The sequence below is a fragment of the Larimichthys crocea genome, chromosome XII (genome assembly GCF_000972845.2).
Source record: "Larimichthys crocea isolate SSNF chromosome XII, L_crocea_2.0, whole genome shotgun sequence".
Lineage (NCBI taxonomy): Eukaryota > Metazoa > Chordata > Actinopteri > Sciaenidae > Larimichthys > Larimichthys crocea.
This window is the reverse complement of record NC_040022.1, coordinates 1,668,662-1,694,081: the sequence shown is the minus strand read 5'-3', so window position 1 is coordinate 1,694,081 and position 25,420 is coordinate 1,668,662. Positions and strand designations below refer to the sequence as shown.

The 25,420-nt window shown below is 39.4% G+C and overlaps 1 protein-coding gene across 1 annotated transcript in view; it reads right to left on the bottom strand.

Moving 5' to 3' along the window:
- The window catches only part of myo15aa (myosin XVAa), a 30,159-nt gene extending 4,970 nt beyond the window's left edge, over positions 1-25,189 (bottom strand). Inside the window, exons 1-50 of the mRNA XM_027284863.1 lie at positions 25,107-25,189; positions 24,725-24,788; positions 24,502-24,611; positions 24,072-24,146; positions 21,934-22,024; positions 21,780-21,785; positions 21,353-21,456; positions 21,175-21,238; positions 20,972-21,085; positions 20,695-20,856; positions 20,402-20,515; positions 17,122-17,180; positions 16,329-16,452; positions 16,037-16,132; positions 15,696-15,827; positions 15,481-15,606; positions 14,549-14,626; positions 14,262-14,419; positions 14,056-14,101; positions 13,829-13,953; positions 13,524-13,641; positions 13,210-13,385; positions 12,890-12,974; positions 12,438-12,523; positions 11,995-12,118; positions 11,389-11,484; positions 10,931-11,166; positions 10,612-10,802; positions 10,087-10,159; positions 9,770-9,961; positions 9,548-9,663; positions 9,119-9,213; positions 7,706-7,841; positions 5,440-5,504; positions 4,871-4,987; positions 4,726-4,780; positions 4,114-4,261; positions 3,929-4,022; positions 3,695-3,815; positions 3,441-3,556; positions 3,169-3,228; positions 2,781-2,856; positions 2,556-2,671; positions 2,271-2,389; positions 1,939-2,080; positions 1,294-1,405; positions 1,105-1,179; positions 639-841; positions 231-355; positions 78-141 (exon numbers count right to left, since the gene is read on the bottom strand). Of these exons, the coding sequence (XP_027140664.1) occupies positions 78-141; positions 231-355; positions 639-841; positions 1,105-1,179; positions 1,294-1,405; positions 1,939-2,080; positions 2,271-2,389; positions 2,556-2,671; positions 2,781-2,856; positions 3,169-3,228; positions 3,441-3,556; positions 3,695-3,815; positions 3,929-4,022; positions 4,114-4,261; positions 4,726-4,780; positions 4,871-4,987; positions 5,440-5,504; positions 7,706-7,841; positions 9,119-9,213; positions 9,548-9,663; positions 9,770-9,961; positions 10,087-10,159; positions 10,612-10,802; positions 10,931-11,166; positions 11,389-11,484; positions 11,995-12,118; positions 12,438-12,523; positions 12,890-12,974; positions 13,210-13,385; positions 13,524-13,641; positions 13,829-13,953; positions 14,056-14,101; positions 14,262-14,419; positions 14,549-14,626; positions 15,481-15,606; positions 15,696-15,827; positions 16,037-16,132; positions 16,329-16,452; positions 17,122-17,180; positions 20,402-20,515; positions 20,695-20,856; positions 20,972-21,085; positions 21,175-21,238; positions 21,353-21,456; positions 21,780-21,785; positions 21,934-22,024; positions 24,072-24,146; positions 24,502-24,611; positions 24,725-24,788; positions 25,107-25,189 (5,463 nt within the window). The remainder of the gene's footprint in view (positions 1-77; positions 142-230; positions 356-638; positions 842-1,104; positions 1,180-1,293; positions 1,406-1,938; positions 2,081-2,270; positions 2,390-2,555; positions 2,672-2,780; positions 2,857-3,168; positions 3,229-3,440; positions 3,557-3,694; positions 3,816-3,928; positions 4,023-4,113; positions 4,262-4,725; positions 4,781-4,870; positions 4,988-5,439; positions 5,505-7,705; positions 7,842-9,118; positions 9,214-9,547; positions 9,664-9,769; positions 9,962-10,086; positions 10,160-10,611; positions 10,803-10,930; positions 11,167-11,388; positions 11,485-11,994; positions 12,119-12,437; positions 12,524-12,889; positions 12,975-13,209; positions 13,386-13,523; positions 13,642-13,828; positions 13,954-14,055; positions 14,102-14,261; positions 14,420-14,548; positions 14,627-15,480; positions 15,607-15,695; positions 15,828-16,036; positions 16,133-16,328; positions 16,453-17,121; positions 17,181-20,401; positions 20,516-20,694; positions 20,857-20,971; positions 21,086-21,174; positions 21,239-21,352; positions 21,457-21,779; positions 21,786-21,933; positions 22,025-24,071; positions 24,147-24,501; positions 24,612-24,724; positions 24,789-25,106) is intronic.
- Between the last annotated feature and the right edge of the window lie 231 nt (positions 25,190-25,420).

The following is a 25,420-nucleotide window of genomic DNA, read 5'->3' as shown; positions in this document are numbered from 1 at the left end:
TACACAATATAATCAGAAGTTGAGATAATATATACAAAAGACATGGACATTTTTGACCTTGACCCCACTTTCTTTACCTTAGAGAATTTGACCATGTCAACAGGGTCCCTGCCCTCCTTCCCCTTTTTGACTTTCTGATCACTGGGCAAAATACAAGAAGCAGTCAGCAACAAGTGTGAGCTGCTAGACTTTTAAATTAAGAACATTTTGACATGTTTTACGTGTCTGACCTTTTGTTCTTCTGTGCCTCTCTGAAGTACTTCTTGGCAAACTCAGCCATGTGGTACTGACCGCTTTGCAGAGAAACATCATCCTGCTGCACACTCACACTGTCGCCATACATCTCATTTACTACCTGATACACACACATACACCCACAGCTGTAAAAACCTAAGCAGCAGTGCCACTTAAAGGATACCAAAGATGTAATTATCTACAGAATATTTCCATTTCTGCAAACCAAAATATTCCAACATATACTATATAAACAGCAACTGATGCCATAATACAGGGGTAGGGTTCATGCTGGAATCTGAAAGTTATTCTCGCTCTTAGCTCTCTGTCTCATATTTATTTCCCTGATGTAATGTAGAAGCTGAAAATGTAGAAAAATGCTTAAACATTTTCCTGTTCTGTACCTCTGTAGAGAGGTCGAGCTCATGGGCAGCCACAGATGATCCCATCGCCACGGCAATAGCGGCAGATGCTGCGACCCTTCCCTGTCTGTCTCGAGGCTCCAGACGCTCAGCAGGGAGAACCAGGAAGTCCGGAGCAGCCACAGGATGGACATGCTCACTGGGAAACACTCCTGATCTTCCGTACACAGCCCCAAACCGCCAGCCTGTACACACATATACACAGAGCAGAAGATATAGTCTCTGAGAGGTTCATAGTATTCATAGCAAGAGATAAAAGACAGTTACAAACAAACCCAAAACTGTCACATGCAGAACAAAGAAAAAGCCCAAAGTGATGTCAAATGTCAAACCCAAGTTCCTGTTTTTGAATTATGTTTTTCAGCTTTTAAGACACGGCAAATCCTCAAAAAGTTAGAAAATTCAAACCAACCAACAGCAAAGCAAACACACACATGACAGAACCCACCAAACTCAGGAGTGTCTCTCTTTAGCTCCTCCAGAAGCATGACCTTCTTCCTCACTATGCAGCCGTAACGTTTGCCTGAACACACACACATGGGCACAGACATGGTATGAAGCACAGAGAAGCTGACATACTGTACATGGACATTAGAGAAGCAGAAAGCAGCATTGTGTTTATGGGTGTACGCCTCACCGGCCTCCAGCCCGTCCATGTGCTGCAGTCTGATGATGTCTCCTTTGTGGAAGTTGAGCAGAGACCTGTCATCAGTAATGTAGTTCCTCACCGCCACCACGTACTCCGAGTCCTGACAGGGACACGACATGTTTTACATTGACATGCTGCAAAATCCCCAGTGGTCCAAAGAGATATCAAAAGATATCATCACGCTGCACTATGGGAAATGTAGGATTCAGTGTTGTCAGACCTTGATTCATGCTTGGGACTAAAAGTCAGCATATATCTGTCTCTATTGCTTCGATTTTGACCACTGTTGACTGTGTGTCTCTTGTCCCCTTATGACATTCTTCAATTAAACTAATTTCTTCAATTAAACTAATTTCTTCAAGAATTGCTGTTTGTCAGTATCTATCTGTATTTAGCGCAGTTTTATGTCTAAAATGTCGTGCTCATTGTCTTATTATTGTAAAACATGTACGCTCCTTGTCCTAGTTATAGGTCTTCAAATCAGTTTACTCGAGCATTCAATAAAATATATATATCAAGATATTCTTCATGTGGACATACAATACTAAGCTGATGTCTTCTTCTCATCACATACACAGAGCAGACTAAGCAGACGTCAAACCAAGATCCTGGTTTTTATTATCACTCTCTGACCTTCTTGAGCTCCGTGAGGAAGTAGTCGATCATGTGTTTGACCTGCGGGGCCTTGGCAGAAAACAGGATCAGCTTCTCGTTGGTTAGGTTGAACTCTAGCATGTTCTTAGAAGGAATTGACACAAACAGGATGTCCGAGTAGCTGCATGGAAAGTGATATACAAAAACCAGGAAGTCAAATTAAAGGGAGAAGAGAAAGAGAAAGGGGGCTGGGGTAAAATGTTTTTTGGATTAAGACTTTGATGAGAGGATATATGCACTTAGACAACAGCAATGATCTTTGTCTGACATCACACACACAGACTATGTTTTTGTACAGTCTATGCGCTCACCTGTAAGGCCTCAGCACTCTGAAGTAGTCCGGTGCAGTAGAGCTGCTCCTCACCATCTTCAGCAACTTGATGCCTTTATGAGACACAGACAGCACCTGCACTCCTGTCCCCACACTGCCCTGGAACACACACATTTACACACAAATACAAACAAACACAAACACAAAACTGAGTGCAAGCACCCATAAAAATGGCCTTCTAAGAATCTATCAAACCAAGTGAAGAAAGAAGAAGAAGAAGAAGATGGCTGCTTAACTCACAGATAAGTAAAAGACAAAAACTCACAGATGCTGGGAAGAGGCGGGAGAAGTAAATGTCCCACGAATCTCTGGCCATGGCGACCACTTTCTTCTTCACATTTTCATCATGCGTTCCTGTAACCTGATCCACGTTGTTCGCAGCTGTCAAAGAAAACACAGAAGAAGTTTGAGTGACTAAATTTAAATAAAGGTACTATACAGGATCTATGAGCCATTAAGGCACAGTGTAGGAATGTGTGTTTTTTCATACAAAATAAAGCTTTCATCTTCTGTCTCTCCTCTTGGGTGATACGGATGCAGGCCTCAGAGAAGGTATCATGTACAACCTGCAGATCACAAACACATGCAGGAATAAGAGCCTGCTAAAGTGGAACTCATATTGGTATGATATATTTCTACTGTACAAAAGCTTAAATCTTAAAATACCTCAACATGTATTATTTCATGTATTCTTTTACAATAAATATAATGCTAGAATCTATAGTAAAAGCACAACTTTAAGCCTTTCATTTTCAACTTATCTTAACTATTAGAGTTAATAACTATAAATTAGTCTCTGCTATGATGAAATAGTAAATCTTGAAGAAATAAACTACTAAATAAATGAAACAAAATAAATAAATAATAAATAAATAAACCTGTCTGAAGAGCAGATCCAGAATTAGTGGATTGTTAAAGGTCTCTTTAGGATAGAAAACCTGTAAATGGACAAAGAGCAACAAATGAAATGTATATTTTGGTAAATAGATGGTAAAAATCTGATGATATTAAAGCATTGTAATGTTATTTAATGTTAATTATTCAATATATCTATACAGAGTTTACATGGTTTGACTGACGTTTCGGCGTGCATTTTGTTGTAACATTAAACTTTTGTTCATTTATATGTTTGTGTGCTCATGAAACACACCTCTTTCCTCATGTAGAGTTTCCAGGGTACGTTGGAGTAAGTGTAATATTCATCACTGGTCCTGCTGTGGAGTTGAGTCTGAATGATCTCTTCCTCGACTGGCAACTCTCTAGAGACTGAAAACACACAAACACATAATGGTTTTTGACCTTCCATACAGGTTCACATGCAAGTATGAAAATGAGTAAAGAACTTTCTGTCTATTCTGCTGTTTATTGCTGAAGTTTATGTCACATTAGTATGTGAAAGTTCACCTTGCGGAGGGGCGGGGCTTATGTTGGAGCTTGTTGACCCTGCAGGGCGAGACTTGGTTGTCTTGGAAACCTTAAGTCCTCCTTCTTCTTTAGGTTTGGATGATGGAGGCTTCTTCGGAGTCTGAGACCGAAAAAAGGTCAGATATTGTTATATATAATCATATTATATATTATTATTATATTATTGTGTGTGTGTGTGTGTGCACGTGTGTGGTTGGTACAGAGTTAAGTTACCGGTTGTGGTGGGTTTGCCATCTGATCTTTTAAGATCTCCATAGCTTCATCATGTGGGTCTGGCTTCTTTGCAAACGTCTTCCCATCACCTTTCCTACACACACGCAGAGGATGAGAAGCAAATAAGTGGACAGACAAAATACTTTTATCAGTATAAATATTAAGGTCTGGAATTTATGAGTTACTTTTGTGTGGCAGCTCCAGAAGAAGTCGTTGCGCCGGCAGGCTGATGCTGTTTGATGATGTCTTTGATGTCGTGGCTGGGGTCAATGCGCTCTGCGTTACTAGGACTAGATCGTACCACGTCCTCAGGAGGGGGGGCACGTGTTGGACCTGGAATATCACTTTTTATTAGATCACGTGCAGATGTTTGACGATGAATTCAATTTTGGATCTTTTTACATGATTTTAGCACTTCATTAAATTACATATCACCCACAGATTTATTCACTCAGTTGCTGATTGTTGATAATTAAGAAATATTTAGACAGTGACGGTAGAGGTGACAGGAAATGATGTAGAAAAAGATGCAACAAAGGTCCCAGTTGGGCACAAACGAAAGATGTTGAGGTTCTAGGTTGTGATACTGTGATATTTATGGACTTCCTGTACTCAATCCCAAATATGATACAGTGAGGTTTGCAACTTTAAATCACAACATCACACTATTACTAAATACTACAGTATTCCATTATTCTTCTCTTGAGCATCTTTGAGAACCCAGCACGAGAAGCATCCTGAAGCTGCACACAGCACATCTTTGGAGGTTAATTTTCCCCTGAGAGTGTAAAACATACTTGTTTTCCGCTGAACAGCAGCGGACTTGTACGGCGACTCTTCTCTTTCTCTGGGCTGCAGAAAGAAAGAAGTGTTGACATACTAGTGCTGACTATACTGTATGTCTGATTTGTATACATGCTGCGTGTTCACATGTCTACTCACAGGGCTGGGTGCATGATAAGGCTGTGAGGGTGGTGACTGGGGGGCTGGGGCAGCAGGGGGGAAGGAAGACAACATCTGCTGCTGGATTGCAATGGCCTGCATGGTCATCTGCTGGGCCTGCAAAACACACACATTTATATACAGTGTATATATATCTCAACAACAGTATATCTTTTTTTATTTCTCATATTACACATGAGGATGATGAATTTATGGTTTTACTTTATGAACACTACCTAACATTAACTAAAAGCTGGGATTTACAAGTGACCAAAAGTTAATATTTCACTTGTCTACTGAATAGTTGAACTATTTACTTGAGAGTTAGTTGATGAGAAGATTGACACCACCCTGATTGCAAATAAGTGTATTTCCCAAAATGTTGTGCTCTACAGTGTTAAATTCAAAGCATTACCTAGGGGTGTGTTAGTTATTAGTAAGTATTAGTATTAGGCTGACTGAAACACAGCTTAAATTGAGTATATTTTCATCTAAGTGAGACAAATACTTGTGTATATTGTAAGTAGCAGTAATATCAGGGCTGGTCAGACAAACAATGTTTGACAAACCAGAATGATAGCTTGCTGGTTGATGATGGCCTGTTGCTGTTGAGTCAGTACTGTCTGCTCCGATCCTAGACAAGTAGAAGAAGTAAACTAATTAACATCAATACTGTGTAATAAAGATGATTTTGTTGTGGTAGCAGCACACACAGTTCACAGCAGAAGATGCAGTAAATTCCTCTGCTTCAAACAAACCACAAAGACTTTGCAACCTCACAACAAACTCCAAGATATAAAAAAGGTTAGATAACATAACACAAATTGAATTTATTGTAACTCCACCATGCCGACACGCTTCAGGCCAAACATGCTGGAAAACGCACACCCAATTATTGTACCTGGCACACCTGTCATCACAGGTAAGCCTGAAACTACAGTTGTAGCAGGGAGCGAAGACGCCCCCGGCAGACCGGAGACACCAGTGACATGGGATGCTACAGTAGCATCTATGTCTGCTGCGGTAGTAGCAGCGGGTGCACGAGTGGGTGACGGGGTGGGTGTTACAGGTGTAGCAGGAGCAGTGGTAGAAGAAGACAGCTGTTGGTAGGGTTGTGTAGGGCGGTTGTATTGGTGGTATTGTTGCTGCTGCTCCTGTAGCTGGTGTTGTTCATGGTGATGGTGATGGGAGGGGATTGGCATGGTAGGGACTGGTGGCATCATCCCTCCTGCCACTGGAAGCACTGGCACAGCTTGAAGAGTGATAGGCAGTGAACAGGGTGTTAAGAATGGTGCTACTTCCAAGACTCTGAACTCTGTTTTAAATGGACTTATTTGGTATTTTTCATCCTGGGCAGACTGGACAAGCTAATAGGAACTTAAGAGCAAGAGTAAGTGTCTGTGGATGGCAATGTCAGTCTGTCTGTTGGTCTGTCGGTCAGTACATCAGCTGCTCCAGTCTAAAATATCTCGACAACTATTGGATGGATTGTCATGCTACTGCATGCTGATATTCAGCGTCCCTTGAACATGAATTTAATTGACTTTGGTGATGCTCTGACCTTTCTTTCAGCTCTACCAGCAGGTCAAAGTTTTCTCTTATTTGACATTTTTTGAAAGCTACTTCATGGATTAGCACAAAATGTTGTACAGACATTCATGGTTTTCAGATGATCCAAGACGTATCTTAATGTTTATAGTGATACCTTGACTTTTCATCATTTTTTACATATTGTTCAATACTTTTGTTTATGACCAGATACCTTCAAAATGAGTTTGCTGCTCTGTGGATTCCAGTTAGTGCACAACGGGCGTATGTATGCCAGATATGTTGTCATATAAAGTTCAACATACTGTTCTATGATGGATGACAGAAAACTTAACACCTGGACATTCAAAAGAATGAAAACATTCACTCTTTATTCTCCAAAGACAGGATCCAAGAGGGGAGAAGGGCTCAACATTTAAAAAAATAAACAGATAAACATTTACACTTATGTTCAGAATCTTATAATCTGCGAGTGATAGGGTGGTGTGAGGGTTGCACAACCACAGAGAGACACACGGGGAAAACTGCCTATAGAATAAATGATAGATTGTGTATGTGTAGAAAGAGAGAGGGAGAGAATGAGAGTGACAGATGTCTATAGAGAGCAAGGGAGTCATGTGTGTGGTGACAGTGAATGGCCGTCCATACATTATCTATGAGGTCAGACTGATTATTACAAAGCGACAAATTAAGGCTAGTGAACTGTACGCCTGAACCTTTGCATTTCAGTCCTGCTCAGTGTCATCACCCTTAAACAACAGGAAATAGTTACAATACTATATATATATTGCTTAATGTTCTTTTGTTGTTTTCACATCTCCCTTTTGTTTGTAACTGCCTTAAGCTGCACTGCTTTTTTATTTCTGCATTTTTTATATTGTTTAATTGCTTCATTTTTCTGTTGACCAGATATTAATAATTGCTATGAGAATGAAGGTTCAAAAGCCCAAAGCATTGAACAGTGACTTTAACATTCAATGGAAGCTGTGAAGTGAGAAAGAGAACAAAGCCATTCATCAACCTGAGACTGATGCTGAGGATTTAAAACCAACTTAGAACAATTATTATGAATTATTGATGTCAGTGGAGAGAAAAAGAGTGAGACAAAGGCTTGAATGGCAGGACACAAGAGGGGTTGAAATAATAAAGAAATAGACCAGTTAAGTTTGTAACAACATGAAGCTGAAAACGCAGGAAACACACAAGTACAAATCTAAAGAAAAACTAATCTGTATTAACACCACACATAACTAACAGGATACACACACACTAACTTCAGTGTTTTACCTCCAGGATGTATTCCATGTGGAAAAGGTCGACTAGGAGCCGCATGACTATCCCCCTCTCCTCTTCCTCCTCCTGTGATGCCTATACCTCCTCCTCCCTTCATCCTTGCTGTCAAACTTCCAGACTTCTCCATGTCCTGGTAGCCAGAGAGAAGTAGGTAACACAGATTCAGTTGGAGCAGTTGGAAAAGGACAGTTGTAGATGTTGAGTAAATGGAGTTTGAGAGACATAAAGAGCTGAGTGAGAAACGTGTGTGTGTGGAGACTGGATTGTATTGGTTGATTCAGACCCTCTGTGAGTGAATCATTTAAGCTGCAGGAACTGAATACTCTGCAGGAAGTACCGTACACCCTGGAGGAGAATCTCCAGCATGAGTATGAGCCTCCAACAAAACTTTCTCCAACACCAATGTCCCCACACAACAACAACACATAGCTATCTTCTCTGGAAAACTGCTTGACCACACAGATAAGTTCCACATGCATGAGCACAAACTTCATATAATCAGGTGAAATGGTCACACTGATTGACAGCTCATATTGAAAAACAAAAAAATCTTAAGGACACTTATTTTTGCAGCTGGTGCTCACAAAAAACCAGAATATGATGCTATTGAAATAGTGTCTTTGAGAACCTTAGTTAACCTACCTGCATTTTCCTCCTGTTTCCTTCCAATGACACAGCCTTTAATATTGTTTATTTTACTGAATATGCAAAAAGTGTGAAGCTGTTGACGGGATGCAAGTTGTTGCGTGCTGCCTGCTGTTTCAGTCAAATACGGTAGGCCGCTCTGTAACCTAATCATCCCTTCTGTCTGCTCCATTCATACACAAACAGAAGCAGCAGATCACATGTTCCCTCCATCTATCAGCACTCCCCTCCATTCACACATGGAGGGGAACATGACGAGCATTTTCAGAGCTGCAACTAACAGTAATTTCCTTTATGTATTAATCTGTTATTTTCCAATTTATTAATGAATTCATTTCCTTTGCTTTGCTTTGCTTTGCTTTGCTTTTTTTGTCTGACCAACAGCCCAAATTATGATAATCAACGAGAAAAACACTGCTGAGAGTTTATCAACTTAAGTTTCTAAAGAAATATTCAGTATTCAGAAGTATTTAGATCCTTTGCTTAGTACTAATACCACACTGTGAAAATACTCCACTACAAGTAAAAATCCTGTAAAAGTATGTAAGTAATATCAAGAAAATGTTGCAAAAGTATAAAGTTGTTTTGATAATAATGAAAACAAACCCACAAAGAAGGTTACTAAACTCAGTCCCGTGTATTTCATGATTAAAACTGACTTTATTATTTAATTTATTAATGAATTAATCAGCTCATGTATTTCCAAAGCAGAATGGTCAGGGTGGATGTGTAGTTTCTTGTAGATTGTGCGTCAGTACTCACTACGCTGCTGTCCGAAAGCACAGGGTCAAACAGACTGTCGAGGTAGCGGTCCATTCCTCTCTGAGTCTGACCGTCACTGAACACATCCGACTCTACTGTACACAGACAGACAGCGGAGCGGTTTATATGCATGACTCCTAATATCAAGAACATACTGCATATAATATAACAATTGTTGCTAAGACACATTTCTTGAAACCTTCTGACCTTTTCTTAAAACTGTGAACAGAAACTTCAAACTACATTCACAAATCGTCAGACTCTTCTGACAACATAAACAATTGCCTCAAAACCATTTGATAAACTGGTTTAGGGCACTGAGTATTTGGTTCAGAGAATGAGGTTTAGTGTTTTAGCAAATGTGAAACTGTAATCCTGTATATATTCTTATGAAAATATAAATATATAGACAAGTTTAGGTTTGTGTACCATGGCTGTAGTAACCATCAGAGTCAGGCAGACTGTGCGCTGGTCTGCCACTGCTGCTGAGAGGAAAGGCAGGAGAGAGTTCCTCATCTGAGTCAAAGCCACTGCCAAACAAGGCACTGAGAGGAGAGGAGAGGAGAGGAGAGGAGAGGAGAGAAATTATTTCTGTCTTTGGTGGCAACATTTCATAAATTTCATGAATTTGTGTGTGTTTTGTGCACTGACAGGCTGGCATTAGCTCGGACTTTAGCAGGGTCATCACTGCTGATGATGAAGTAGCTCTTCTGCTTTGGGAAGTCAGTCGGAAGCTCCAAGTCCGCAATGAGGTCCATCACATAGTCGTGACCCGCTAACTCCACCCACTGGCCATGCTCCTTCATCAGAACTGAACTCCCTCTCCACCAGTCAGACACTCCCCTAGAAGCAAGATCACACACTACAGTCAAAACACTGTGTACTGTACAATATCACTCAGTGGATTTCTGCAAAATTAACCAAGTAAATCAGCAGAACATTTGTGTCTTATACTTAAATATGAGCACCTGTGCCGCAGTATGTCCCCTGCCAAATCCTCTCCACTGGTCCAGGAATGGACCGGACACAGGAATGCTCCTCCTACAGAGAGATGAGTGAACAAAATAATCAAAATCATCACCTGTTTCCTTCTATCATCACACTAATTGTTTAGTGGAATCAAACATAATGCAATAAATTAACAAAGACCTCTATAATTTCATCACCTGATCCTTACTGGCAATGAATAATCAATGATCATGAGCTGTAATTGATCCATCAATAAAAATTGATGCCAGCAGTCCCTGCTGCGCACTTCTTTTTGATTTTTGTTGAGGCATGTGCTCATCTAAACTGTAGGTGAGAGTACATGATATTTAATTCATTAAGTTAATTCTTTTAAGTCTTTTGTTTTTCTAAATAAATAGAGAAACATGTTGTACAACTGAATATAAAGGGACCATTTTTATTCAAGTAACATTTGTGAATATTTGTGATATGTTCTGATGTTATATCCCAGGGAGAGCAGAAGGTTAAAGCTGCATCAACCTCACCATCAAAACAGTGCACGTGTAACACCATGTTCGCCTTTTTCCTGTTGGCTGTCCACTCCAGCAGTGACAGCGGATAGGTCCGTGCTGTCTCAGGGGAGGAGCCTGAGCCGAGCTGCGTCTTCTGATTGCCTTGGATGAGTCTGTGTTGCAGCAATGCCTGGCAACCAGCAGGGCTCTTGTCTGATACAAACCTGGAGAGGGAAAGACAGCTGAGTTTATACTTTATATAGAAAGAAAAACACATTTTGTCTGTGTTAAACATCCACACTTTCCTCAGCATAATTTCTGCACACACGTCTCATAGTAAAGGATGTCTTACTTCAGTAGATATTTGTCCATCTTGGGTGATGGGGCGAAGCTGCAGACACACGCCAGCAGCAGCAGCCAGCCTCTTTCTGCATTCTCAACGTTCATGTTCCTCCACACCTGATTGACGACCTGAGCCAGGATCTCATCCCGTAACCCTGGAGATGACAGCCCTCTTTGGATGATGTAATTCCCAAACATGTTCTCCTGCGCTCCGTTCAGGTGAGGGTCCCCCATGAACCGTAGCACCTGAAAGCAAAAGTTTTGACAGATAAGTGACTTATTGTTGCACCATGCTTTAAATCTATCTCACAGCCCACAATTTCATGGGACAAGCAATGACAAAAGATAATTTTTTCAATGGCCTGTCCTCTAAAAGCTGACACATAATCAGGGACTAGATGATGTATCTGGGTAGAATATGAATTTCAGATTCATGGGTAAATAAAGTTTTTAGAAAAGTCAGCCCACCATGTTGAAGAGCTGCAGAGCTTCTCCTTTCAGGTCCTCCTCTAAACGGGTCAGAGGTGACTCCAGAGGTGCCATCAACATCCCAAACTTTGGTTCCTACAGCAACAAAAGATTTACAGTGTTTTCAGAAAGCACAATAAATCTGCAAATCCTCTGTGTTTGTTACATGATTTGGGTGCATCAACACAGTGGTGTAGTGGAGCGAATGCAGAAACAATTTTACTTGACTCCTACTAAGAAAAATAGAATAAAAAAAGATCCAAATAGCTAATTAAAAGATGATATTTTAAGGGCTTGGTAAACTGTCAGTGGAGGGACATCGCCACCTCTTGGAGTTTTACAGCATTACATGATTTTCAGGAAAACATTAGAATGATTCTGCTGTTTCTCATATTTTATAGTGATGTTGTTTGATGCTTACTTGATGTGAGTTTTTCTGTCTGTGTTCTTATACATCAGTTTCAGTCTGGTCACATAAAAAAGATTTGCTTCCCTGTATCTTGCGGCTCAGTCTCTAACCCTAACCCTAACCCTAACCCTCTTCTTCTTGTCACATTTTTACATAGCAGCTTTGTGAGACTAAATCTCAGGAATACCAACTCTCACCCTAAAGTAGATCTGTACGTAGCGGTAGAATGGGTAGTTGTTGATGTCCAGAGGCAGAGTGAGCTGAGCCTGTTCCTGGATATGAGGAGCTTGAAGCAGAGCCAAACAGTCTGAGTGTAACTCCCTCCGGACTAGAATGAGAGAGAGACAACAAGTCAACCAGCATATATATTGTGAGAAAAGTGTTTTTCAACATAGAAAAACCGCCTATTGATACTGTTCAAGCTGACCATAAATGATATTTAAGGCATTATTTAACAATGACATTAAGTTTGTTGATTAGCATTTTTCTCTTTTGGTTTATTAATGAACTCATGTCCCCTTTAGAACTATTTCAAATCATATCTGGAATTAATATGCTGCTGATGAGATGAGACATGTGAGTCATTATGAGTAATATGTGTGCATGAAGACTAATGTGGACTTCATAAAGAGACATTTACAGACCTCCTGCTGTCTGCAGTAACGCGCCCAGCTCTGCAGGGATCACTAAGTGTGTGACGTTCACCACTTCCCTCTTGGCCAGCTCCTGAAAGAGGTATTGTTTTATGTTTTATTTATCTGCAAAATGTCCCTTAAAATCTGAGTAAAACAGGAGAAAACACACAGTACCTTTACTGATACTTTTCTTATTTAAGTTCCACACAAATCTTGCACAAATTTCCATCTTACCATCTCTCTCTTCTTCCTCTCCTCGTCAATTTTCCTCTGGGCTGAAAACTTCATCTGCAAACAGATCACAGAAATCATACACAGAATATGTTCCAGAGCAAAATGCTAAAGAATTATTGGAGGAAAAGTGGGCATCATTTTCCATGTTCAGTACAAGCATGAAGCATGAAAAGTTGTATTGTCTAGATATGGAAAGAGATACATTGTCCTGGACTTCATGTACCTTAATGTATCGCTTGCGGTTGACATACATGTGGACGAGGGAGCGGAACCGAACCAGACTCTCCCTCATCTTCACATAGCGCTTCCTGGAGGGAATAGAATAGCAATACCATGACATCTCATGTTTAACTAACTGTTGTGGTGAATTGTATTCATGGTCAGTTCAAACTGTTTCCTTTAATGTCCAATATGAATACAATATAAAGGTGTTGTTTAGAAGGTTTAACATTGATTACATACTGCCTCATAAAAAGTAAATCAGGCTTTTTGCTTGGTGGATATCCTCAAAGTTATAAAACCAGCAGAAGCAGAGAATCTGACCTTGTGAGGAAGCCTCGGCACTGTGCCTGCAGCCCAACGAACTTCTTGCGAAACTCCACAAAGCGTTTCCTGACAAAGAACATGCGGGTGTAACGCTGCAGAGTGAGAGCGGCAAGTTGACGGGTGCGCTCCCGTTTACACTCCAACAACTGGTAGATGTCCTCCTTCAGAAACATCTGCCATTCACACACACATACATGTCATTTGAAAATAATAAAACAAATATCAAAGGTTGGTGGTACAGACCAACATAACTGTCAGTCAAAGCTGACTGCTGTTTTCTTTCTTTTGTGAGAAGGTGAAGAGAATCTCACCTTTGTGACTCCAATATGGAAAGCTCCTGGTCTGAGAGGACACAGTTTACTGAGCATAAAAACACAGTTCTCGCCATTTGCTGCTGGAGGCTCTCGTATCCCCACCAGAGACTTATACCTGGGGAACACATACATTCAGATAGACATTACAGATATTGTGATATTAGGCTAAAAAATGTGCCTTGGTAATTGGTAATCTACGTAGGTATTTATTTGCTTTGTCTTGGCTGCTGCAACAGGTGACTGCAGAGAGAAGCACCAATATACTTTCAACCAGACAGTGCTTAACCTTGTGTTTATTTTACCTGAACAGGAAGATGTCGAATGGCATTCTGACAGGATACCCCTCTCTACGGATCCTAATGGTCTCGTAGATGCCTGAGTGTCTCAGCTGGCTGCTGACTAACTCGTCCTCAAACACACCCGGTTTCTAAACATCAGAAAACAGTGTCTGTCAGTACCTTCAGGAGACAGTGAGACTGAACTCATGCATGTAAGTGATCACCAGTAGAAAGAACGTTTAAATATCTACCTTCATATTATTTGGCTTAATGCAGCGAACAAAAAAAGGGTTGCACCTGTGTGGATAAATCATAAAACATTCATGCTTATTATTCATTATGTAAAATCTTTTAAAATTATACGAAGAATTATGAAAAATGTGCCAGTTTGTGGGCAACAACTGTGTGCTATCAGTTATTTTCTAATATTATATATGTCCATGTCTCCCAGGTTCACCTCTCCATCTTCTCTACTAGCTCTAGCAGGGACTGTTGGAACTTGTTGCTGACGGTGGACATTTGGTATCTTCTGGTGACTGTGCTGCTCTTCCTCATGTGACCTCCTCTCTGCTGACCCGTGACCTCTGCGTGAACCAGGAAGAGGTTTGACACCATCTGGACACACACAAATACATTCAGAACATTCATGCATATTTACTGCGATTGTTTTATTGTTACATGAATTACAGATAATGTGACCATAAGTGCATTATGTTGATAAGAAAGATGCTCTTGTCCTCCCACCTTGTTTTTGCTCTGAATGAACAGGTCCAGGACATCCTGACGGACCTGGTCATGGTTCTTATCAAGGAACTTGTAAACCTGCATGGTCACAAATTATTATAAGATCTGTCCCAAAGGTTAGGATGAGATGGAATGTTGATCTAAAATTTGGTTCCAACATTCAGGATAACTAAGTTATACATTAATGTTTCTTTTTAATTTAATATTTTACTTAATTCTTATCATTCTTTAAATAAAAGTGACGGAAATCCTTCTGATAGAGGGGGCGGTTTCTTCAGAATTGGGGCGGCATCATGTCCTGACAAGCTTATTGATAAATCCCCTATTCTCCTTGATCAAGCTTCAATAAACCTTTCAGCATAAGAAATCTTTCTGACTGAACTGAACATTGATGAATACAATTTTCCACAACAGAGCCATGCAGCCACAATACTACTCGTGGTCCAGATCAGAGGCTGATCATTATTGACGTCAGTGAATTAAATACACTCTCTCGCCAACTGGCATGCCAAGTGCAGGTTTTGTCACTTGAGATGAGCCAATTAGACGACAGGTGGTGCTCTTTTCTGCATCGTCCCATGCAAACTGCCTTTTGCTTCTCCTGTGTTACACACAAACTACTGATGCTTCTGCTGCAACATAAAATGCATTTTCTTTAGTGTGACAAAAGAGAAAGATCTATCAGAAATTTCATGTTCAGATTCAGAACAGGAGAGATGAAAAGGTTTACATTAAATGTAGATGCTGATTGGTAACAGATTTACGGAAAACCACAGACATTGGCCACCTTTCAAAAGATGATAATTAGATAATTAGAAGATAATTTGTTAACCATGTTCATGCATCTCATATAACAGAAAGTGATAGAGAAATCTTGCCAACAGGCAGGTTTTGTCACGCCACATGAGCTGAGCCAATGAGAAGCTGTGTACCTGGTAGGTAACCCGGCCGGCAAAGTGCTTGATGGCGAACTCTGGGACGGGCATCTTTGGCTTCTGATAGAGTGGGTTGTTGCCATGGTGATAGTGACACTTTTGGAGAAAAGTGTGGTCTGTCGCCTGGCAACAAAGCAGTCAACTCTAAGTGACATGTACAATGATTTAACAACAGATATGTTCAGGTTCTTTTTAGGTTTCCTCTATCCCACCTGTGGGAAAAAGCTCTGATCATCCAGAATCCGTAGTATCCCATGAGGCTTAGCAGCAATGAGATCAATGCAGGGCTGGTTGTCACTGAACGGGATGTCCTGCCAGGGGATCTGTTCCCGGCTGTACTCCTCCTACACGGGATCACATGATCACAATTTCCTGCACAATGGAAAACTTTGTCTACATATGTCTTATTATTGTTTCTGTCAACTTATCAATTAATTCACAAATTGTTCCAACACTCATTTAGATCTCTTTGTATCCTTGTTTGCCTATGTGCGTGAAAACACTTTGTGTTGTGAGGTGTGTTTGTGATGGCATGTGTGTGATGTTGACTCACCTGTTCTTCCCTGAATACGATCCTGTTGAAGAAGAACTGCAGGTACTCATTTGCATAATTAATGCAAAGCTGCTCAAAGCTGTTGAAGGCCAGATCCTGTGGTTCACCACACAAACACACACACATATGTACACTTACAGTAGATAGACACACAGCTGGTAGTGCTTCATGTCTCATCTACATGTCTAAAGAGTGATTATCCTGGAGTCTCTCAGCTGTGCGACAGAAGGAAGTGACAGACAAAAAGGTGAAAAGATTCTGTGTGGATAAACATATGAGAAAACACACTTACCTCAAATCCGTAAATGTCTAGGATGGATATGGAGAGGGTGTGTTGGCTGGGGTACACCTGAGTGTTGATCTTCTCTGTTAACCAGTGGAAGAGCAGCGAGTACAGGATCTTGGCAACAGCATCTCTGGAGAAACATGCAAAGAGCATAGGACAGAAACATGAGAAGGAGGAAAATAATAAAAGGTCTATATAATTCACTTTTATCTTTACGGAGGTGTGAAAAAGAATAATTTAGACATTTAAGTTAGTGATGTGATGATAGTTATGAGACAGATTAAGAGCTCACATACATTACTCTGTTTAAATGTACATCAGATCTTCATCACAGGAAACAATAGCAAGTATTTTTGTAGAAACACAGAATATTTACTTGTGACTTCATGTTGATTTAAGTCCAAAATCAGTGGTGGAGTGTAACCATGTACATTTACTCAAATACTTGTACTTTACCTGTGTATTTCCAAAATTTCATAAACTTTCTGTTGAGTGAAACCACTTACCCAATACCTAAGCAACAGTGATTAACTGAAGGATGAAGTATTCGTCCTACTTTGTAAGCTAAATAAACTCTTCAAAACCCTCATGGATTAGTTGGAAAATTCATCATCACTTTACACTTTATACATCTACAGCAGTAAAATGCAACATACATTTTAATGTAAATATTTACTGAAGTAAAGACTCTGAATACTACTGCAAAAAATAATTTTAATGGGAACAAAATGGCAAATACATGAGAAATACATCTAAAGAAATAATATATTTTCGTGCAGTGCATGTAACTGTCTCTCACCTGGCATCAACAGCACTTTCCACAGTCAGTGGTGTGTAGATCTTGTCCCTCATTGTCTCCTGTAGAGAAGACAGAAGTTATTTAGGAAATCCTTTAAATGAGGAGTGCAGGGCGAACAATTTCAGCATCATGGCACGACTTAGACCTCTTATTGAGACTGTATGGATGTGTGCAGATTAAGCTTGATTGACAACTCCCTCACTCTCCTGTTAGTTTTGTTATGAGACAGTAGTTTGATTCATAGTAGGAAAAGAAGAGTTATATTAAGTGCCTAAGTAAGCTGTAACAGAGTGATAGCGAGCCAGCATATGCAACATTACATACAAGACACATTAAATGGTACATTATTACAACATGCTACATAGTGGCGCAACAGTGAATATAATTCTGATTCTTATTATGGAGGAATTTCTAAAACCCTTAAAAGTGTCTGTCTATCTTTGAGACATTTTAACCTTCAGCTTCTCCTTGCAAACTGAAACCTCAGCTCAGGGACAATGTGTTGGGAGTTGTCATTTGCAAGCAGAGCTCACTGCCACGACATTATGTTACAGTCATTTAAATTAAATGAAGTAGAGCTGAAGACTAGCTGAAAGTGCAGGACACTACGACTGTATGATTAAAAACTATATACACTCTGTTGAGGTGCTGTATAAGCTGTATAATATATATAATTATGAAGACTAACTCTTTCTATGAAGTGCATTATTGAATTATAACACATTCATAATGCTTCATGACTACACTCGTAAACACACTTACTTACACACTCTGATGCACCATATCAGCAGTCTTGAAACATTACAGATGTAATTTATAACAAATTATAACTTAACAAAATAACAGAAGTGTCTTGTGGATGCTCTTGACTAGTTATAAATTAGAAGTTGGCTGAGGGGCTTATAATACATTATTGTATTACACATTATAACTACCTATACTCACCCGTACACACACCTCAACAATCAACTGTAGTAGAAGGTTGTTTGTTCTTGAATTAATTTAAAGATCACAGTCTGCTCATCTCTGACTGCTGTCATTTTAAATCTCCTCCACTCAACCTTTTTGACTTCTTCGTCTTTGCTTCCCTCCTTTCTTTCTACTCTCCCACTTGGATTTCTTCTACTCTATTAGTCATTGGTGTGAGTGTCTTGGACCTGGGGTCCAATCAGATAAAGAATCCATTAGATCATCACACTTAGACACACGCACACACACACACACACACACACAGACACACACACACACACACACACACACACACTCACACACGTACACACACACACACACACGCACACACCACATCCAACTAAATGATATTAGTGACTTCTCTCCTGTTACATCAGGACCACAGGAACCACATTATTCAATTATAGAAAAGAGTGTAAGAGTATAAGAGACAGAGTATAAGACTGTGTACATGTGAAGGACATGAGGTCCACCATGATCTGACGGATACTAAAGCAGGATGCTTTATGATTTACCAAATACTGGAATATGGGGGAATGTGGATTAAAAAAAGATTTGCCAAGAGGACAAGGATAATTGTTTCCAGGATTTCCACTTTTGTGAGCTAATATAATGTAAACAGAGCAACAGGTGGAGAACTGGAATACTTGGTTTGTTTCACCAGCTTCTCTCTTTGTTGTTCTTTTGGCTTTTTGTTGTTTGTGCTCATGATCCACTAATGCCATCAGCTGTTTATCTTGCATACCATGGAGCTGTTATAGATACAGTGTCTTCTGTTTAAGGACACTATGGCAAATTAAAGCTCAGGACTGAATGTCTGTCATAGCTACTGTACTGGTGATTAAGGTGCATCAATTTATACACCGTAGAAGAGATAGAATAGGTAACAGCTTCACCTGAAGAGAAGCTATTTCTTTTTTGCTTTTGCTTTTTCTTTTTTTTGTCCTCTAAGAATCGTTGGATGTGAGACAAGACAAAATCCAGTGCAAGCTGAAAGTTTTTTATTTTGTTTTCTTACTTTAATTTGAAATCCTCCTAAAAAGTTGCCGTTGTGGACAAAGCAAGAAGGATGCTCAATTATAAAGGCTATGATGTTTCATAGAGGCTGGAAGTAAGATCCCAACAAAAAACTGAAAGGTCTGTGCACTCTAAGTATCCGATATGACCGACATACCTGAAGTATTACTAAATACTGTATGTGTGCAGGATGAGTGAACAAGTCTGTTTGTAAGCTGTAGACATGTGTGTAGAGTGTAAGTGATACGCCAAAATAATCAATGCTGACATATCAAAATCACATCTGTAGTTACATAATGAGCTGTTTTAATTGTTTTATGAAGTGATTCTGTTACAACATAGAAACTAGATCGGGCTGTTCTACACAAGGTCAGATTTGATCTGAGATTTGTCTTTCAGAACATAATGAATGAATGAATGAATGAATGAATGAATGAATGAATGAATGAATGAGGGCACAGCAGGAGGTCTGAGGTTAGAGGTATGACACTTGACAGTAACTAAAGTCCAAGACATGAAGAGTGATGTGTAACGTAAAATAAAAGGGGTGTCACTACAGCTCTGGCTCGTTATTTTTCAGTAATTTAGAACTTAGAGAAATGCACACAGCATTTCCTTGAAAATCAGCAGAATCAGGTTGAAATTTGTGTTTTTAGTGCAAACTCCTTGTGTCCAAGTAGGAAACACAAATTTTGCATATGTGAGGATATAAAATTCAATACATTTAAAAAAGATATTATTATTATTAAGATATAGAAGACATTTATTACTTCCTTCATAAATAGAGTTATTATGTGCAGAATTAAGTATGATAATAATAATAAGACCGGGAATTATATAAAGCTCATGGGTATAATGTATTGGATTAAAATGAGTACATTTTTAAATATTCAGCTGTCTTTCTACATAATATAAGATGAACAACGCAGTGAATTTAATTAACCACTTCTTTTACTTTCTACTGATGAAGATAGTCCGTGGTGGGTAGCCCTAAAGTCAATTAGATTAAAAGCACTGTGAAACACATTACATGCATACAGAAACAAAAACTATGATCTTTTCTCACTCCGAATAAGATGAGCCTCTTTCTTTGCTTGTATGTCCATGTGTTTGATCAACAGGTTTGTCTCCTTTGTGTAAGAGTAAATGCCATTAACATCAGTACAGCATGTATGTCTAAGCATCTAACTGAAACTCAACTCTAAATGTACGTAGAATGGAGAGATGCAGCCCAAGAATGGCGAGGACTCGAGACTCTTGTTTTCAAGTGGGGATGCTCCAGTTTGATACTGACCGTGACTTTAAAGGTGATGGATTTCTGTAGTCCCTCTGGAGAGATCTGCAGCAGCTCTGCCACCACTCTGATCTCCTGAGCGCTCACCACTGACGCCACCTCCTGGCCATCAGCCTGTTGCACAACATGGAAAGAAAAAGAAAAACTACTTACTCTGAGATACACAATTACAATCACCAATGTTTTTGTTGTTGAGATTTTTTTCCACATATTGTCAAAATATTTCAAAAATGTACCATTAAGTGTAAAATAAAATAAAAACAAAGAAATAGGGATCACTTTGGAAAAACTACCTCATGTCTCTGAAAGTAGACATTGCCCAGGTGCAGTATGGAAGAAAGAACTCTATAGATGGCCGACTGGTCTTCAGGGGTGAAGCGGAGGATCTCCATGGCAGCACGCAGCCGCAGGAAGTCCTCTGCATCATTCTTTCCTGTTATCCCACAATCTCCTCCCTGTATGAAGATTGACAGAGAAAACGTGCACATCCAAATGTGATCTGTATCCTCACACAACATCCTTGCAAAGTCATGAAAAGACTGATGATAATGCTGCACGGTTTCTTTCTACCTGGTTGAGGTAATAATAGGTCTCAGCCCCTTGTAAATAGAAAGCCTGCTTCTGCTGCGAGGGAAGACCTGCCAGCATCTCGTAAAAGATGTGATAGTTTCTCTCATCTTTGGCCTGAAGAGGAAATACGAGTTTAACATTTTCATATATAAAAAAGTATAAGATATGAACCATCATCTTGTGTGTGTGTCTGCAAGTGTCACCTGGAAGACGATACGGGACTTTTCCAGTAGATACTGAGAGGTTATGGCACCACTGATTACACCACTGTAATAAAAGATTTTAATTTAATATTAATACACTTTATCATAACATAAGTTCTTTACAATAACTGAATGAAAAGGAGATGTCATGGATTTTGGGAAAGAATTTCATACGCACTCCTCCAGAAAGACCTCTATGTATTTCCCGAAGCGACTGGAATTATCGTTCCGTACAGTTTTGGCATTTCCAAAAGATTCCAGCAGAGGAGCTGCCTCGAGTATCTGCCAGGCATTCAAACACACACAGTAAAGCAACAAACTTTATCATCTGGGAGACAAACATGCTGAAAATATCTTGCAATATCAGTAATAGCTGGTCTATAGCATGCACTTTCACTGTTTTCTAGATTTTGCTAAAAAAAAAAAAGAAGTAATAAAACCAAGAAACAACGGAAATGCTATGTAAAAATCAAACAATCAAATTAAAGTCTTAAAAGGAAACATTTCTAGTCAATACTGTCATACACCACAGCAAAACACAGCAACCTGCTATTCTTATGGCCATGAATGTGTAAAATGTAAAGTAATGCAGGGAACCCCACTACCTCAATCTGCACCCAAGAAAAGCCAGAGTCATGAAAAAGAAACACATGGAGGCATTAGTTATCCTTCAAGACAGGAACATGTGTATTTGTATGTGTCCAAATCTGCTGGCAGATCCCCGTGCATGTCCAGGTGTGTATTTGTTTGTGTTCATACCTGTTGAGCAAGATTGCTTTTGTGATGTATTGCGGTTAGGTAACGAAGTACTAGTTTGGTGGCCTCTGTTTTCCCAGATCCGCTCTCCCCACTGAAACACATTAACACTTATCACTATGACTGAGTATTTAATACAGTATATTGTATAATGAATTGTGCCAGGGCTCCACTAAAGAGGTGCCACCATTTTTGCGATTTATCTTTGCATGTCAGATACGTATGTATTTTGAGGGAGGAAAGGTAGGGCAGTTGGAGTTGTATTCTGTTGTGGCTCAAATATAACAAATATGATAAACTGAAATATGACTCATGACTAATAACTGTTCAAATAAAACACCACAAAGTAAAATATGTGGCAATCAGCACATGTATATTAAGCCTGGACTGTCTTATTGTTTCGTGTTTGGCACATGGTGATTTGAAACATTTACTGGTAGATTAAAATGTTATGGACAAATAGCCAAAAAGGGACATTTTATATGACATTTTTAATACTTTTAGACAATAATAATAAGATCAGTCACAGGCTTGAAATGAACCAATAAAAAATACACAGTTGTCCATAAAGTTGGAATAAAATATTTTTACTTCTTTTCTTGTGATTTATTCTTGATAGATAAAGGATATCTTCTCAACTTTATTGATCAATCTCTGAAATCAGGAATGTGTCTGAAAACTAAATTATTCTAAGTTTATGGACAACAATAATGGTTCATTTGATTCAAGTGGATAACAGATGCACACATAATTACAAGAGAAAAACTGTAATATCTGAAACAACAATGATGGAAAACTTGCATACTATCTAAACTTTTTTGGATTCCCTCATGATAAAGATGGTATTTGTGTCTAGTATTTTTTAATATAGGCAGAATAAACTTTCCCAATTTGCATACTGGGCTGTGATAATTCATTTGCTAAAAGGTACAGTAGTGGAAAATCTAATTATTTGACGTCAGGGCGGGAGACAGAACATTATCCGCACTTTGAGCACCACTACACCCAGATTTTATTAATCACTTAGAGCATCCATTATTTGATCCTTCTCGCTGCCTCCCTCGCTGCCGCTTATCGAGTGTTTTGCCTAATTGACTAAATGATTAAGTGATGTGAGACCGGGCTAATCTTGCATTAGCCAAGGCCTCGATTCCACTTTTGCGTTAAACCACCTGAAACGCTCCTACACGCACACACACACAGACACATCAACACTGCCAACAGCTTAGCACTAAATACCACCATTATGTGAGGTTGGCCAGTGGGGGGCAGAGGTGTATGTGTGTGTGCGTGTCTTTAGGGACACTGGCACCTTGACCACATTCCAGCATAAGGTTTCAATTCACAGGATGCTTAGCTAAAAACAGGGCCATTACTGGTCATTGTACACCAGACCTCAGTTACCCCTTAACACGCACTCAGTGACTCACACACAAACACAGGGTTCACACACGTGCACTTTGACACACACACACGTCTGAAAGATAATCTGCTCCTGGCCCAGACATGGCTGGGCTTTCCTTACAGGTGTCTCCTTCCGAATACGGCTTGAGTGTTCCAGGTGTGTGCGAGTGTGTGCATGTGTAGGTGTTTGTTTATCTCTTATGATTGTTTCTGGACATTTTGAAAAGCATACATCTATGTGCAAAGGTGTGGATGTGCTGTATATATGTCTATACATGTGAGTGAAATGTAAATGAGCTTACTTAGATAGCATGTGTTTGCGTGTAGAAATCTGTTTTGAGCAAGGCGCCTGTGACAGAAGCTCGAAAGGAGTGAAAGATGGCTCTGTCTTAAGTTTGCTGGCCAGAGAACCACAGACAGACACTCATGAATTTACAAACACACATGAATTTAATCCAACTAAAGATGGAAACCTGACAGTCAGGTTTCCATGTTCATGGACCGTCAAGCTTCATGGACACTGTATACATCAAGGTTAAAATGCTCCAAAACCTTGGAAGGTTACTAATGACAAACAAAACAAACAAAGCAACAAAAAAGATCTTTCTGAACTACACAAGATTTTTATGTAAACGACGATATAAAGTGATGAACAGAGAAATAATGGTAACAGGTAACAGGTAAATGGAAAGTAATTAAAATGGATTAAAAAGGATTATAGAACGTCAGCTACTTACCTGATGATTATGACCTGGTTGTGTTTGGCATCCATCATTTTGGAATAAGCAGCATTTGCTATGGCAAACAAATGCCTGATGAAGAAACAGGAACTGCTATTAGATATCTTAAGATGAAAGCAATAAACTCAAACTTTAAGCACAGAAATATTCTTTCACACTTCTTTTCTATCCTCATCTTCTGTTTTTCTAACCTCCATTTTTCCTTTCCCTGTCTTAATTATTTACCTGCATACATAGGAAGCTAACATTATGAATAAAAAAGGAAATAAGCCTTTTTTATTTATAATGTTAGCTTCCTTTCTACCTTGTATGCTTCTGTTACCATAATCAAACCAAACTGTTCTACTGTCTATATCTGTTCTGTGTTTTGACTAGTCCAGGGTGTACCTCACCTCTCCCCCACAATTTGAGAGTGAGCGTTACTTACGGAGGGTTCTCTCCCAGAGCACAGCCCTTGTACAGCAGCACCATGTCCGTCCCATAAATGTTGTACATTTTATAGGGGTTTACAGACACCAGGATACTTCCTATGTATGTCTGAAATAAAACAAGGAATGAGGAGAGATAAAAATATATGTTTGTAAACTATTATATCCAAATTTTGTAGGTGATTGTATGTTGTGTGTGTGTTGAGCTGATGAGATACTTGCATAAATAAGCTTCCGCTCCGATCTTTGCCTCAGGTTCAGCAGAACAGCCTCTTCATGCATATCCCTTAACAGAATCAACAGGACAATAGTATTTAAAGATAACAGAGAACTTGTCAAATCACTCCGCAAACATTTCCATGTTTGCACTTTGCTGATCAATATTTAGGCAGGTGTCACCAGTGCAACTATAAACTCAAACAACCCATCCAGAATCTAACTTTTCATGTGTTTATAATTTCAAATCCAGTTCCTAGTGTGTTAAGTTAACTCTAATGGAATAGATTTTAGTAGAGTGCTATGAATGTAATGTTGTTTTTTACACATTTTACTGATGCGCTTGCTATTGCAGGCGTTAACTCAGATGTAATGATCTTTTACTTACTCTAGCTGTGTCATATCTTCCACTCCATCTTCTGTTCGATGCTCCCGGTGACCCACAGTGGGCATGCTTCTGATTGAGTACATCTAAAACACACACATACACACTCAGAAATAAGGACATGTTGCATCTACATAGCCCTGCACACAATAGGATCATGCACTGATAAATACCCACGCTTGTCTCACCAAAGAAATGTGTTTCACTTTTACTTTTACCTTATTTGCTCACTGTGCCATCACCTATTCTACTCATATATTCTGTTCTTTCAAAAACCATCAACACATCGTTAAGTTATCCAAATAAGCCACCATACC